Source organism: Neolamprologus multifasciatus, chromosome 12 (genome assembly GCF_963576455.1).
Source record: "Neolamprologus multifasciatus chromosome 12, fNeoMul1.2, whole genome shotgun sequence".
Classification (NCBI taxonomy): Eukaryota; Metazoa; Chordata; class Actinopteri; order Cichliformes; family Cichlidae; genus Neolamprologus; species Neolamprologus multifasciatus.
The window spans coordinates 26,926,178-26,942,915 of NC_140450.1; the positions used below are offsets into that span (position 1 = coordinate 26,926,178).

The 16,738-nt window shown below is 40.6% G+C and overlaps 2 protein-coding genes across 3 annotated transcripts; one reads left to right on the forward strand and one right to left on the reverse strand.

Annotated features, from left to right (window-relative positions):
- Positions 1 to 8,977: 8,977 nt before the first annotated feature.
- Positions 8,978 to 10,765, reverse strand: ankrd39 (ankyrin repeat domain 39). 2 transcript variants are annotated; one of them, XM_085179652.1, is made up of 5 exons: positions 10,439 to 10,765; positions 10,314 to 10,341; positions 10,071 to 10,174; positions 9,764 to 9,967; positions 8,978 to 9,670 (listed from the first exon to the last, which is right to left on the reverse strand). In XM_085179652.1, exons 2-5 carry the CDS (start codon positions 10,327 to 10,329, stop codon positions 9,524 to 9,526), a joined length of 471 nt encoding a protein of 156 aa, XP_085035778.1. In that variant the 5' UTR covers positions 10,330 to 10,341; positions 10,439 to 10,765; the 3' UTR covers positions 8,978 to 9,523. The 2 variants fall into 2 exon arrangements, with proteins under 2 accessions (XP_085035778.1, XP_085035777.1); XM_085179651.1 differs by having other exon boundaries at positions 10,314 to 10,763.
- A 395-nt stretch (positions 10,766 to 11,160) lies between these two features.
- kctd9a (potassium channel tetramerization domain containing 9a) lies at positions 11,161 to 16,208 on the forward strand. Its single transcript, XM_085179645.1, has 12 exons — positions 11,161 to 11,380; positions 11,692 to 11,813; positions 11,894 to 11,937; positions 12,035 to 12,131; positions 12,223 to 12,281; positions 12,376 to 12,504; positions 12,654 to 12,721; positions 14,451 to 14,546; positions 14,632 to 14,781; positions 15,159 to 15,264; positions 15,394 to 15,527; positions 16,031 to 16,208. The coding sequence occupies exons 1-12, from the start codon at positions 11,333 to 11,335 to the stop codon at positions 16,145 to 16,147; spliced, it is 1,170 nt and encodes a 389-aa protein (XP_085035771.1). The 5' UTR covers positions 11,161 to 11,332; the 3' UTR covers positions 16,148 to 16,208.
- Positions 16,209 to 16,738: the final 530 nt, after the last annotated feature.

The following is a 16,738-nucleotide window of genomic DNA, read 5'->3' on the forward strand; positions in this document are numbered from 1 at the left end:
TGGAAAAATTGCGGATTTTATTGAGTCATTCACTTTTTTCACATGACATGTTCAGCTTCTATTCTCTACATATCTTCGTTTAACGTTTATGCTAGGTCTGCGCATTAAAAAGCCCCCAAAAAAACTACATTCAGCCTTTATTTTGAAAGTCAAATAGACGGAATTCCGGTAGTTAACCGCGCTGTTACTTTTCATCTTGATGCAGGACAATTAGGTCTGGTCGATTCCCGGCTCTCGCTGCCTTCCACAGCAGCACCAACTCTCATACTGCGCTCTTTGCATTGCACAGCTGGGGACAAGACACAAGCGATACATTGTCTACAGTACTTCTGTGTTGCAGTTTAAGTACCTCAATTGATTAAATAAAATAAAAAGTTAATTCCAACAATGTAATAATACATGACAAACATTAAATATTATTAGAAATATGTATGAAAAACGCCCGTTTGACAGCCACGGGAGACTTTGTATTGATTGTACACTGACTGTACTTTAGCACTACTCTTCCCATGTGACATTAACAGTGTAAAAGGCTGAGCACTTGGTGTAAACCTTAAAATTAAATGCACTTGAAAAGCATAACAAAATCTGTGGTGACACCACACCAGCACAAGTTGTATTGTAGAGGTGGAATGGGAAAGGTTACTCAGTTTTTCGCTGGCTGAATGTGGGCTTTAGCATGAGCTCTTGAACAGAGAACTTGCAGGATTTCACACAACAAGCATGAATACTAATTCAGCAAGAGAAAACAAGCACTTTCATCAACTTCCTGTTCGGGGAAACTATAAAATAGCTTTATTGTGCTGGGATCATATGCTTTGGCAGAATTTCAAAGAGCATCAGAATTTCAAATGTGTCTGCTAACTCAGCACAAACGCAAAGTTTGTTCTCCCCGATCAAACACATAGTTCATATCCAAAGAGCTCATGTGGTCTTTGATTTCACATCACAATTGACAAATGATTGACGACTAAAGCTGCTGAGACACATGAAGCCCAGCTTCGTAGCTAGATTAAAGAATGGGATGACAAAGAAACAGATTTGTGTTTCAACATGTGCTAGCCTCTTACATGCAATGTTATTCTTGTTTCAGTTTAAGGGCATTTTAAAAAGAAATTAATAACTTTATAATTAATCTTTTCTTTGAGACCTAAGATCCGTTTGTCAATTTCAGTGCTAAAAAACAAACAAAAAACCCCCACCTCAAAGGCTCTGTACTTCTGCTTCTCTGCTATTTTACTACCTGTGCTCTGGAGTTGAAGCAAACATTATCTTATAGCCGTTGGACTGATTGTAACACTGAAGAGGAACTTGGCATGGTTTTAAAGGATGTAGGCTTTCTTTCTTGATTCTGTTATTACAGTTCAAATTTTAGGTGAAGGACAGAAGGTGCAAGAAGAGATCACAACTACAGACATGTAAAGTGAATCAGATAGACTACAGCAGCAAAAGAGCGCACCAGGTGGAAACTGAGGCTACAATTCATACAGGCTCACCACAATGAGGCAACAAAAGATTGGAAAACATTTCCAGGTCTGATGAATCTCTATTTCTGCTGCAACATGGTATGGTAGGGTCAGAATTAAGTGTAAATAAGATGTGTACCCATCTTCTACTTCCAGCAACACTATGTCACAAAACTTTGATTATCTCAAACCTGTGTCTTAAACATGAAAATGAGTTTAGTGTACTCAAATGGCCTCCACAGTCACCAGATCTCAATCCAATATCCAGACAGTACACCTCATTGTTGGTGTTAACCCAATGTTTGTCACTTGTGTAAAGATTAATTTGAAATGTTCCGTTTTCATGAACTGTCCTTTGACGTCACACATCACAGTCTGTGTGGAGGATCGCAGGAGCTTTAATCCACATGTGCAACATTTGAATGCGGCCTGTCTCCATAATAAACTGGGTTGAGTTTGATAAATGGCATCAAGCAGGAGACTGGAGGCCATTTAGCAGACTTAATGTGTTTGGAATAATCAAAACAATCAGCTAAGAAAGTACTATTTTTCCACCTTGGTAATTTATACAAAGGAAAAACGAGATCTTTAGGAGTGTACCTGCTAGGCTGTAGCTATACGGGCATCAGAGGTGTTTCCATCTTCTCATGAAAGCAACTGTTCCTTTAAGTAACAGTGACTGACTTTAACATCAAAAGAGACACAGCAGCTTCATGTTACCAGCAGACACTCTTACTTTTATTATTTCTAAACTTTTTTAAAATTCTTTTGACAAATGCACTTTGAGCTCAAATTAGTTTCCGACTTCAAAGAGATCTGCTAACTATAAAACAGATGGAGCGTAAGTCTGACGACTGCATTACATACCAGAGAAACACCGAGCATGTTTATGAGAGTAACTAATAGTGAGAGTTAGACATGCACGTGCTGCCATCAGACCACATCTTAGGATTTCAGCATCAAAACACGAGCCAGAAGATCTTTGATGCAACAGCAGTCTGGAAGCAGATAGTTTATAGGCATTGGTTTTTGTGTCGCTGATAAAGAATTCCCCTGAGATGTACACAAGGCTGTGAGTGATTTAAAGAAAAATAAGTTTAACACGGGACAGGACAGCCTCGGTAGAATTCATAGCATATGGTGAGCATTTATTCATTTGGTTGCTTTTATTCTTTTCCACTCACTAGAGGAGAGGAGTTGAAAACGCCGAGCCCAGGGTGAGCTGAGGTGGTTTGGAGGAGACAAAAATGGAAATAGAAATAGAAACTAATAAAACATGGTGTTTGATTGTTTACAGCACTGTAGGAGAGGCTTTCTGTCTATACACCTCCCTGCACCACATAAAAGAATGAAAGCAGAACTCTTACGTGGGGCTGATTTGAAAGAAGCCTCGTTAATCATTAATGAGTCTCAGTGCTGTGTACATGCCACAGTAGCCCAATAAATATAGGCGAGCTCACCATCCAGATTAAACACACACATGCCATAAAATGACGACATATCCTTTATGATGGGTTTTTTATTTTTTTATTTTTTTATTAAGATTTACACATCTCGGTTTTTTTTTTTAAATCTATGAGGAAATTCTCACAAGCTGTTCACAAAGAAGGAGATAATGTAAATTAGTTATTATCTGAGGTAGGGCCAGGACTGTGTGGGTTTTGAAGTCAGTTGATCCTAGATGCAGCTGACAAAAGCTCAGACCAAACACAGTTTGTTCCGAGATGAGGTGGGGCATTTCTGATCACTCCTCAATTCTTTTCAGCGTAAGGAAATGTTCCGGACACTGTTAAAGCCGGGAATACCCTATGCAAAAGCAAACTGAAGGCAGGCTAAGCCGCACATCAGCATGTGGACAAACACAGAGTCATGCAATCCTCCGAGTGAATAATATCAGTGCTTTGCATGATGATTTGCCTAGCAGCTTCTTCATCGCCCCCAAAGTGGGGCTTTATTGTCCTCGCTTTTTGTGTTTGCATTCCATTGTTACCGGGCAAGTACAAATATCCTCCTTTATGCACAAAAACCTCAGCCGGGCCTTCCACTACAGCGCCTTGTGTCCAGCCCTCATCCATCCGTCAGCATTGCCCCTGTTCTACACAGGGCCCCCCAAGCTCATACTCACCACCCCCAGCCAGCTCTTTGACATAATGCTGTTGTGGCTTTCCGGGCCTTTATGTTGGCTGTTGTCTGAGGCAGATTGAAGACCCTTTGTGTGTGTCAGCCCCTGTCCTGAGTGGCCAGGAGGAACCTGCTGGGCTGCGAGCAGAGAGACAGGAATGCACATATGAATGGGTTAGTGTGTGGAGGGCACCTGCTGACAGAGGAACGGCGTGCCTCTGTGAGTCTTAGTTCATCAGCGTAACCATCTTGTTCAATTACACGTGCAGCTCGGTGTTGCGTTCCCTGGTCATTCACACTGAAAGGAAGTGTTGTCACCACCACTGGGACTCCTTTTTTTGCTGTTTGATATTGTAGAGAGGTTCTTAATAAATGATGTGCCAGTTCCATTGCTTTAGCTGTGACTGATGATCCCCACTAAACACAACCATTTGCCTCTGCTCTTCTGTTCTGAACTGATTTACATAAAAATAGGGCTTACAAGGAACTTAATTAAAATAATAATGTAAACTTGAAAACTGAAAGGTTAATCCACAACATATGTGGGAAACTGTAGCTCTATTGTAGAGTTAACCTTGTCATTCTTTTCAGATCTCATTATAATTTTAATTAAGTCCTTTAAGGGCTTCTATAAGTAGCAATGTTGCTTAATTATGAATAAAGTTCCTCATTTGAAAGGATAGTAAACATAATTTCCATGGAAATTTACTTAAAGAAATTATAATAATTTTTTTTAAGTAATTTTGAGTGTGGCATGGCTGCTGGTGCCAGACAGGTTGGTCTGAGTATTTCAGAAACTGCTGATTTACCAGGATTATTACACTCAACTATCTCTAGGGTTTACATAGAATGGTTCAAAACAGAAAATATTCTGTGAGTGGCAGTTCCCAAGATGAAACTGCCTTGCTGATGCCAGAAGTCAAAGGAGCAGAGTGCTTTGAGCTGATAGAAAAACAACAGTAAATCAATCAACCACTCATTGCAACCAAGGTATGCAGAAGAGCATCTCTGAGCAACACAATGAACCAAGAAGGAGATAATCAACAGCATCAGAAGGCCATGCCATATGCCATTCCACTGTGACACAAACCAATTATTTTAACTGCAGCAATGTCTTAAAACACATAGATAACCACTAGTTTCCTGCTTCTAAATTCAGATAAAATTGAGGTTGTTGTACTCGCCCCTAAAAACCTTAGAAACATGGTTTCTAACCAGTGGAGGGCATTACCTTGGCCTCCTGTAACACCGTGAGGAATATTGGAGTCATTTTGCATCAGGATTTATTTTACAGTGTACATATTATACAACTATGTCTTATTGCATTGACTCAGTATCTCTAAAATAAGAAACATTCTGTCTCAGAGTGATATTGAAAAACTACATTATGCATTTATTACTTCTAGGCTGGACTACTACAATTCGTTATTACCAGGATGTCTTAAAAACTCTCTGAAAAGCCTTCAGTTGACCCAAAATGCTGCAACGAGAGTACTGACCGGGACTTGACACAGAGAGCATTTTTCTCCTGTATTTGCTTCTCTTCATTGGCTCCCTGGTAAATCCACAATCAATTTTAAAATCATTCTTTTCACATTCAAGGTCTTGAATAATCAGGCCTTGTCTTATGTTAAAGACCTCATAGAGCACTTTGCTCTATGACTGCATGCTTACTCGTTCTTCCTAAGATATTTAAAAGTAGAATGGGAGGCAGCCTTCAGCTTTCAGGCCCCTCTTCTGTGCCCAGTTTGGATTTGGGAGACATATTTTTAAGATTAGGCTTAAAACCTAAATAGTTTAATGAGCTTTGAAACTGTCTCTTTTTTGACAGTGTTCCTTCTGTCCCATCTCCCTCACCTCACCTCCAACTGGACTTACACCATAAGTCTGGTTCTGCCAGAAGTCTCTTCCTGTTAAAAGGGAGTTTTTCCTTCCCACTGTTGCCAAATGCTTACTCAAAGCTTTACAATATAAAGCGCCTTGAAGTGACTGTCGTTGTGATTTGGCACTATAAAAATAAAACTGAACATAACTGAAAAAAGAAATAATGGAAAATAGACCTCCACTGAGCCAACAGCAAGCCAACATGTGCAAATGAAGAACATGCTGGAAAGGGAAAAAAATCATATACCGCATATTCACAGAGCTCATTTGTAGATTTGGCAGGTGATACACTACAATATGGTTTCCCAAAACAGTCTGCTATGATAGAACCTTGATATATGATCCAACAAGCTTCATTAATTGTCCTCTGACTCATATGGAAACAGCTTAAGGGTTGTTTCACTGGCCATGCTTTTGAGAAGATTACATCTCCATAATCAATAAAAAGAAATTTAACCATCCATCCCAGAGTCAAAAGAAAAAACATCCGGGAATAAAAAAGAAGAAAAAAAAAATCAGACAATAACACAAAATCACAGTTCACTGCACACAATTACTCAAGGAAGTTTTGACATTGTCCAGATGTGAGAGCTCCATTTTAGTCCAAAACACTGCTAACATGTCCTATGTTAAAATGACTATCTGATCTATGATGTGGTTGAAAAAACCTGGCCTGCAGATAGAAATAAAAAGCTAGCAAGCATGTGTCACATGGTGATCACCTGATAACCCTGACATTTCCCATAGTCACTGAGCTGACTGCCTGGAAGAGCTAAGCTGCAGCCTCTGGACTCATGGATCTGATCACCCGCTGACCTGGAAAGTGAAAGCGTAGGATCTGCAACATCACATCAACCAGCAGACAACATGCTTCTTTGAAGTGGGAGTGGACCTAAATTGGATTATGCAGCATCTCAGAGGAACAGCTCCCATATATTTGATTACACACGCCCCCTGAACCAACATCCACACGCCTACCTCCGCGACACACAACAGATAACATGGAACTGTCTTCCATGCCAGACTCTGGTACTGCACCTCCTAATGTGTGCCCATCTGCCAGCCATTTACCTGATTACTTTGGGATAGCTCAGACAGGTCCGGCTCTGCCAGGGCAGCTGCGAGGCAAGAGAATAGCATTATTTTTGTTCAGCTGAACACAGGAAAGATAAGGACTAGATGACCTTTTTTATCTGTGAAAACAGAAATCTAAATAGAAACATTAAAAACAATATTTATATAACCACTGAAACCACTACTTTTTACAGCTTTAACATTATTCTCAATCTGTACAAAAATACACAGAGGAGTATTTGCTCTCAATACTTAGACTAAAAAGTTCCCAACACCAACTTTAAATCCTTCACACAGACCACCTTATATTTCTGAGGAAAATAACATCCAGTCCTGGTTTAACTTGGGCTCATTATGGTGGAAGTGGGTTCCAGGGCCAGGAAGTTTCATTGCTTTCCAAATAAATCTCGCTAAACAGAGCTGCAGTCCAAATTCCTCATCTTGTGGAGTCCTTCCCAAGTCCTCACACTATGCGAAGCCTCTCAGAAAACAGCCGTTAAAATCACACTGCATTCTTCCTTTGCTTTAACATAAAAAATCTGAGAAAAATGAAGTAGCACAGATGCTTCAAAGAGATTTTTAAAATCTGTGGCAAAAAATGGGTCTTTCCTGACCAAGCATTTGATTTTCACTCATGCAGGCCAGATTTTTTTCTCACATAAACAACTCTCAAACTCAAACCAGGTCATGAAAAATTAAAGACCAAGGCCCTTAAGGTTTCCTCCAGTTTTATCAAGTGACACAGAGGGTTTACATTAGCTCACTCACTGCTACCAAATCTGCATCACCATCAACTCTGATTGTGTTCCATACAGCCTGGCAGGGGAGCAATCACAGGGTGCTGTGGGTGGGTCCGACAGTCTGTGTGCCAGTCAAAATTACTGGTTCAACTCAAAGAGCAGAATGTGCTTTTTTCCCCTCCTTAATGCCATTCAGACAAGAAAGAAAAAAGGAAAGAAAAAAAAAAGGCGAGCCAACCACCCTGCTATTATAGACATGTGGCAATCAAAGCGGGTTATCCCAGATACAGTTCCTCAGCTTTGTGCAAGGAGGAACTTGTCACTGAGCATAAACAGCTCTCTTGGCTTAGCTCTCGGAGCTAAAATACCCCCAATCCCACCCCATCTACCCCTCAACACCCTATCTCCCTGTGCTGTGTGGCGTCAGCTGCAATCAGCTCCAGATGTGGCCTGGCACCCCTCCAGTCACGGCATGGATGTGGTTTGAAGGTAGTTTGGAAACACCACCCACCAGCGGACCCAATGAAAGTTCCTCAGACTGCAGAGAGAGGTTTCTGTCGTGGGTTTGTATCTGTGCGGACCGCACTAATACCCACACATCTGTAGAAGACTGAGAGGAAAATGTATCTCTCCTATGTGCATGTGTTACTTATTGTACATGCTTTGAATAAGTAAGCATGTGAGATAATGGTCACACAAGTATTTCCATCTGTTTCAGTATAAGGAAATACTTCCATAGGTTTTTCACCTCCGGGCCTCCTTCAGTCATGTGACCTGTGTCTGATTACCTAAAAATGAACAGGTAATCTCAGTACAAAACAAACAAAAACAGCTAATAATTGCTATTTTTTTGTTAGAAGCTTTACATGCTAAAAATCAGCAGACCGTTAAGAATGTGAGACACTCATATGGTTTAACTTAATTCTGAAATCCTGAGACTCACAACTAACAACATCTTGGTGCAGAAAAGTGTTAATGCTTTGCACCAGAAGCAGAAAGTTCCACAAGCTTCCTCAAATACAGTCGTGAAACTAGTAAGGTAGAAACAACTAACATCCCACTGTGGCTCAGGAGGTCAAGTTGGCCAATTGGTTGTGTGGTTTGAGTCCCAGCACCTCCAGCTCATGTGTTAAATTATCCCTGGAAAGATACCGAAACCCAAATTGCCATCCATTGTGTGCCTTATAGTTAGAAAGCACTTAAATACACAGAATAAAGTGCTGTAGGAATGGGTGAATGTGGCTTGTTGTGAACAACACTCTGAAAGCACAGTTTGGGTAAAAAAGTGTGACATACGTACCAGTCTATTTATCCTTTTTAAGCTGGCCCATGTTTTGTTTTTTGTTTTTTTAATGACCAGAAACCAGAAAAAACCCTGTTGGAATTAATTAACTAATATATCAGCAGTACAGCTGCATAAACATAAACTGCCTGGACACTAGTGTCCTTCTGTGATGTCTTGCTATCAGCTGTAACAGATTTCCCTCTTTCTCACAGTTACGCTGTTTAGTTCTCCAGCAATGTGCTGGGAGGATTGAATGAGGTCACTTTGTGCTTGTTGCCATCTAATTCAGATGGTGTCCCAGGGAAAGTGTCCAGCCCTTTTAGGACAATAGCTCCCCCTACTGTTAAGAGTTTTAAAGTTCAACAAGGATCATTTTTAGATAAAAGCGACCCAAAACAGGCGAGAAGTTGGCGTACAGTTTTAATAAAAACACATGCCACATGCTCAACAGAGACAATTATAAAAACTGATATTGTGACTGTAACAGGTGACTCGTACTATTATGTAACACTCACAAGGGGTTTCCTCTGTGAGCTTTTAAACGCTGCACTCCGTGTTCAAGTTCTGTGACATCATTGCACCTTTCAAATGATCTCTGCACTCTGCACTGGCATGTTGTCCTTGTCTTGCTGTTGCTAAGTTGTGTGACTGTTTTGGGACTTGTACCAAACGTAGGAGTCCGGATATAAATTTAATTCCACAAATACACATCAAAGCTTATAATGCACCATCAGTTATCTTAACATTAAGCCACCAAGAGCACTTCAGCTCAAAAGGTGGGTTCGATTGATTCTTCCCACTTCCAAATCCATTTCCTCACCACGTCTCAGTTCTCATCAACAGCTGTAACTTTCTCTTCCAAACATGAATGCTGATGCTTGCTAAGGAAAATGTGGGAGATCATTCGTGTGATCTTAGTAACACAGCATGCCTCAGGTTCAGTGCATCTGCCATCAACAGGGGGGTTTTAAGAGCTCCTGCAGGTCTCCCTGCTGTGCCAGCTGGTAGGGTAGCTGGAGCCTCTTGTTCATCTGGCTGCGGAGTGCTGGGCAGTGCTCAACAAGGAGCTGACAGACCTCTTCGTGGCCCCCTTCTGCAGCCTGCTCAACCATGTAAGAGAGTAAAAGATGCAGGCACAAGTTAAATGATTATATCTCAGCAGAATGGCTGTGTTATTGCTGGAAATTCTGTACCTTGTGTAAAGGGGACATGCCATCATCATCACAGAGTGCCGGATCTGCTCTGTGTTGCAGAAGGAGTCTTACCACATTCAGATGACCGCAGTAAGCTGATCGATGGAGCGGCGTGGCCCCGCCTGGCGTCTGTGGAGACACACAGGCACCGTTCTCAAGAAGAAACTTGCACACAGAGAGATGACCACTGCGACTTCCATAGTGCTAAAAGGGAAAACAGCATTAGTAAATTACAAGTTTAGGTACATGGGTACATTAGGTACATGAGCTCATGCTGTGCAGCCAAACGTGTCTTCTGTAAACTCACCAGAGCGGTGTATCCAGCTGAGTCTCTCAAATTAGGGTCTGTCCCCTTCTGCACTAAAGACTTTACCCGCTCCAAGTCTCCATTCATTGCAGCAGACCAGATACCTGCACAGGACGCACAGCACCCTACTTCACTGACACATCTTTCAAATCAGAACAAAATAGTATTGCTTGGCCTAGTCTACATATTTGATAGCAGTGCGGTTTAACTCAACCACCACATGCCTGAAAGGTGAATGCAAACCTCGTTCAAAATCCATTTCGTACAGCGTCTGGTAAACACCAGCAGAGGAGACGGGATGAGAGCAGCACAAACAATGCTGTCTGTCAGACATTTCTTAAAAACGCGATAAATGAAAACATTCAAACCTGAAGGTGACGTTTATAGTTACAGAAATGCTGTCAAACATTACTCTGTTGACAGTAACACGGTTCTTCTTCTACTGCTATTGTTGGGCTGCTCTGTGGCGCATTACCACCACCAACAGGACTACGTCGCAACAAACAAGCCGCAAAAAAGCTGTTAATGAGCCAATGAATGTTTGGCCCGATGACAAATTGACATGTTACATTTGAAATAAGATAAAGGCTGATGCGATGCGAATGAGTGGCGCTTTTCTTCACGCGAAACGAAAACCTTCAGGGTGGCTAAACGTTAGCGCTACAAATAACTTACGCACGAAACGTGCTTACGTAGAAGCCTCTCAGCCAATTACAGAGCTGTTTACAGGCCCCTTCAGATGCTCTCAGATTTGGTAGCGTTACATTAATGGATTTGTTTAGGCAAATTAGCGGCCGCGGTTAACTTTGACCTGCGGTGACATAATTATTATCAGTGATGCACTTCTACAGCGACTGCAACTGCTCACGCTTACATTATCATTTTATAAGCATCAAAAATTACGTATGCTGTTTGAAACTTATACATATCACACCATCAGCTCTATTTAATGCTTGACAACAGCACAGATACAATAAATTAATACAGTTGACTCAATAGAAAACACATTGAGCTATTTAAATATAATAATAACACTCCCAAGTTCAGCTGTGCCTATAAGTATTCCTCCAAGTTACACTTGCAAAGAATATCTAGTTTTCCCGACAGCTGTGAAGGCATCTTTTGTCTCGTGTTGTTGTCTTATGCAGCAAGCTAGTCAGCTTCATTTGTTTCGGCACACGAAAAGGAGACTAGCTGGGAAAGGATACGTCATTGTCCTATTATTTTAGCCTTACTAGACCTTCAGCCATAGCGCGTGAAGAATGAGAAGAGTCACGTTATTTGTTAACGGGACATGTAAAAATGGCAAGGTGGGTAATAGGTGAGGCTGCTGAGTGTGAGAGCTTGGGCCGCAGAATGACTGGCTTTTTCCACTGTACGTACCTAAGGTGTTTCAGGATGCACTGCTAACTGCTGATACTCAAACGCCACATCATGTACTCATATGATGACCGGGTTCATCTCTGACTTTATTACATTTTTTCCCCAAATAAACTACCGTTGAACTTTAAGGTCAGTCACCATTTCCACCGTGAGTCATTTATGTCATGTGTATGTTAGGCTGGAGTGACCCTTTTGCTTTCAGTCCTTAATCCATCGTTTTTTCCTCCTCTCTCTTTAGGTTGTAGCAGTATACGGAACCTTGTCTGACTTACTATCTGTAGCAAGCAATAAGTTAGGAATCAAAGCCTCCTGTTTGTACAATGGAAAGGGTGGTCTCATTGATGACATTGCCCTTATAAGGTAAGCTCAGCTGTAACAACAAACTTGAAGGTCGCCTCGCTGCATTATGTTTCTGACATGTGCGTCTGTGCCTCTCCCAGAGATGACGACGTGCTGTATGTGTCAGAAGGAGATCCATTTATTGGTGAGTGCTGGCATGTCTGCTGCTGGAGTCTCATCCACTGTCAGAGTGTCCAAAGGTTTCAATGTCTCTGTTGTCTTCCTTCACTTTATTATCACAGACCCTCAAAATGAAGCCAAGATTACATCAGATCCGCTGGCAGCTCACACTGACTGGCTAACCCTTAACATTGGTGGCCGTCTTTTCACCACCACCAGGTATTTGTGTTTTAAATTCAGCTTTCATGCCATATCTCATTCGTTGTTTCTCTGTTCTCTGGTTGCTGAATGCATCTTCTTTTATAATCAGGAGCACCTTGGTCAGCAAGGAGCCGGAGAGTATGCTTGCTCACATGTTTCGAGAGAAGGGTACTGAGACCAGCTGATCAATGAGCATTTCAGTTCTTATTCAGCCATGTTATTGAGTAAGTTTTGTCAAGCTCTGTGTTGTGTCTGTTTTCAGATGTGTGGGGAAACAAACAGGACGAGCATGGGGCTTACCTCATTGACCGCAGCCCTGAGTACTTTGAGCCTATTCTCAACTACTTGAGACACGGTCAGCTCATTATCAATGAAGGCATAAATATACGAGGTAACCTTTCTTCTTCTTCTTTTTTTTTTTCTTCTTTTAAAAATGTTATTCCTAAATGATGAGGTCTACCTGCATGCAAGTGATCTAATGTCTAAAATGTAAAAAAAAATAATGGAGGGATATGTAGCAATCTCCTGAATGTTTTCCAGGTGTCCTCGAGGAGGCTCGCTTCTTTGGAATTGAGCAGCTTGCTGAACAGCTTGAAGTAGCAATCAAGGTAGTTTTTAATGTGGAAGTCAAAAAACTAGTTTACAATAAAATCATGTTTTATGCTGTTAAAAATGTTAATAAAAACAAACTGAAGTAATTTGTAAACCAGTTAAACCTGATATTTGATAGAACAGTACAAAGAAGAGAAAAACCCAAGAAGTATTAAAATTGCATACTCATTTTGAATTTGATGACTGTAATGTCTTTTTTTTTTTTTTTTTTTTTTTAAAGAAACAACACCCTGGGAAAGCAATTGTTGTACTTTTTGTGCATGTTTTTGTTTTTAGTCTTTCAGTCCATGCCAGCTTCACATTCAGATGCTTTTATTATGCAGCCATGTTGATATGTGAAGCTGGTAAACTGTAACTGAGCATGCAGAGTGCTTATAACTACAAGCCACATTCACCCATTACACATATATCTATAGAGCCACTTCTTTTTTTTCTTCTTACACCCAAGCGTTTTGTCTAGCATTTATACTCGCACCAATGGTTGCATTAGGAGCAACTCGAGGTTGAGTATCACGTAACGGTATCACGGGCCACGGACCGGTAGCGGTCCATGAGTTGTTTGGTACCGGGCCGCGAGAGTTGAGGCTCAGGTGTGAAATGTATGGTTTTCAGGGTTTTTATCGTTAAGTCGGTTTCCCTGGGTCTTTTCCCGTGTTGTAGTCGACTGTCTTTTTTTGAAAGAAATATTTACATGTTACCATAGCGACCAGAGAGCATCAAGAAGCAGAGAGGAGGATATTACTCTCAATGTTGTTGGCGCATTTCAGGAGGACGCTGCTAATAAAGTTACACAATTACACAGCTGAATTTATTATTATATTTACATAATGCCACAGTTTTTGTCTGTATCATTTTATTTTGTTGTATTTATCTGCGACACCTTAAAGGCCGGTCCGTGAAAATATTGTCTAACATTAAACTGGTCTGTGGTGCAAAAAAGGTTTGGGAGCGCTGCTCTGACTGATACACGGCCTGCTCTACCTCCTGAGTCACAGCTGCCATAGAATGTGGTTGGCATTGTCTTACATGAATGGTGTAGGCTTTCCTTGAAAAGGAAACAAATCAACTGGGAGGTAGAATATGTCACGTCAAATTGTGTATGCCATTCATCTTAAATGGTGCGTTCACAGATGTGCTAGTTACCCATGCCATGTGCATTAATGCACCACCATACATGCTGACTTTGAGCTGTGCTCTTAATAAGCTGGCTAATCCCATGATTTCTCTCCGTATTGACGCTCCATTTATGGGTGCACCTGGAAACGGTTTACCGTCATTTGTTTTCAGACGTGTTCCTGAGTCCATGTCTGTGTCACTAAAACACAACAATACATTACAAGTTTTTGGTCTTGTCCATTGCGTGCAGTGGACTGGATAAATACCCAGTTATGCTAATGAGCTGTTGTCAGTTAACTTTATTTGATATTATGATCTGCCACGTGATTGCTTTTTTTCCCCCCACAGTTTTTTGGGAAATTCAATATCGGAATATATTTTTGTATATTTTTCAATTATTTATAACATTTTTTTTAGTTTTAACATTAATTTTTTTTATTATTATAATTATAATCTGTGTTTGTAAATGTAAAAAGTATGGAGTCATTTGGAACTCACTGAAAGCCCAAATTTAACTGAGAATTTAGATTTTTACATATCCCCTCTGCTTCTTTGGAAAATGGTTGTTAAAAATGTGATCTCTCCCTTGCATGCTTTCTTTTTAAACAGAACTCGCAGCCACCCGAGGACCACTCTCCTATTTCCCGCAAAGAGTTTGTCCGTTTTCTTTTGGCAACACCGACCAAGTCAGAGCTCCGCTGTCAGGTACGGTTAGATGAAACTGTTTTAATTCACTCTCATATCATCTGATCAAATTTATACTTGACTCTATTGCTTTTAATGTTTCTAGGGACTCAATTTCAGTGGCGCCGATCTGTCCCGACTTGACCTGCGCTACATCAATTTCAAGATGGCTAACCTCAGCCGCTGCAATCTGACACATGCCAACCTGTGCTGCTCCAATCTGGAGCGGGCTGATCTCTCTGGAGCTAACCTGGATGTAAGCGTGGCAGCTCTGGTGTTGTTCAGGCTAAATCTTATAGATATCCATTCACGTCTGTAAATGCTTCCTCCTTCCGTGTATCTTAATGTGCTATTTTTTGTTTGTTATGTTTTTTAAATGTTGGCCTTGTGGTGATACAAAAATGTACTTGTCTTAGGATTTTTGGTCTCTCTATCTGCTGCCTCCTCACTTGTGTAGAAAAAAGGACTACTCTGTTCTTTAATATCTTAAAGATACTGCTACAAATCTTCCTCTCACATTCAGCTTATTTAAAAAAAAACGGCACTTTTTTTCTCCATAATCTTTCCATTAATAATTTGTAGAGGTTAGGTCAGACTATCATAAACCTTTGCTCTTTGCTCTGCTGGTTGCAGGGTGCTAACTTACAAGGGGTGAAGATGCTGTGTTCCAATGCTGAGGGAGCTTCTCTCAAAGGATGCAATTTTGAAGATCCATCTGGACTGAAGGCCAATCTGGAAGGTAATCTATAAAAGCTTTTCTGATGAAAAAGGAGGCAGCCTTAGTTTAGTTTTTATTTTTTGTTTTTGTTTTAACTGTACGATTATTATTATTATTATTATTATTATTATTATCATTTTTTTAAATCAGGCGCTAACCTGAAAGGAGTTGACATGGAAGGAAGCCAAATGACCGGTATCAACTTGCGTGTGGCCACTCTCAAAAATGCAAAGCTGAAGAACTGTAATCTGCGGGGAGCTACTTTAGCAGGGACAGATCTCGAGGTGAGTCAAGGATTATCTTTAAAAGCACAGAATAAAGTGGGCTCAGGTGGCAGGTTTTGTTTATGACATCAAAACCAGGAGCAGAAATAATGACACTGCGAATCTGAATAAAATTCCCAAAATGTGACGCAGCTTGCAAAAAGCAAAGTCCCACGTTTTCTTTTTTCTTTTTCTTTTTACTTTTTATGTTTCCTGAAATCTTAAAACTAGATGACATGCAAAAACAGGTTTAATTTATCGCTCTTTCTCCATTTTCTGTTCATTTTAACTTGAAGATCTCAAACTTTGTGCTTTTTAAATGATTGTGGAGCAAATCGACACTGACCTGAAGCACATTTGTAAATGATTAAACTGCTGATTAAAAGCTTCACTAAACTTACAAGAAACCGGTCGATCTGTCACAATCCACACAGTGTTAACACCACAGGCCAAAGACGGTAAGGCTCGCCTCATTACTTAGCAATTTTTATTGTTTTTTTTTTTTTTTTTTTTCTCCTGTCCAGAACTGTGATCTGTCTGGCTGCGATCTACAAGAAGCTAACCTGAGAGGGTCCAATGTCAAGGGAGCCATTTTTGAAGAGATGCTGACCCCTCTGCACATGTCACAGAGTGTCAGATAACTCAACACCACACCTGCAAGTCCAAACGGGCCACAGCTTTCCCCAAGTCGCTCCTTTTCAATCTCTCTATACCTATCAGTGCAGTACAGGTATACGTATGCACACCCCTGGCATTCCACCAATATTATGTTAGCTTTAAATATATTGCACTAGAATTTATCCAGGGTTGTCTTATGTATGTTTGTATGGTAGGATGTTTTGAGAATGTTCAGCTGTGTTTATCACCAAAAAAAGTAAAAGGTTCCTAGTTTGTGTAGATGTGTCTGGATGTAATCCAGTGACTATACTCATTTAGTTTCATACTTTTATTTCATATTACTTGACATGTTAATAGGAATCAAAGTCAGCTTACCTTTGAGCAGTAAAGCTCAGAGCATTGAGCTTCACTGCATGCTGCTGTAGCAGAAATGGAAGGGGGTTAATTACCAATAACTGTGTCAATATATATATTCTTCTCTAAGTATGTAACTTAATATTGCTGGATATACAACATATTATTATAAAAGAAATAATGCAAGCCAAAGCCATACACTAGCACAGTCTAACAGGCTAAAAGTGCTGTTAGACCAACATAAAACTATGCTACAGGCT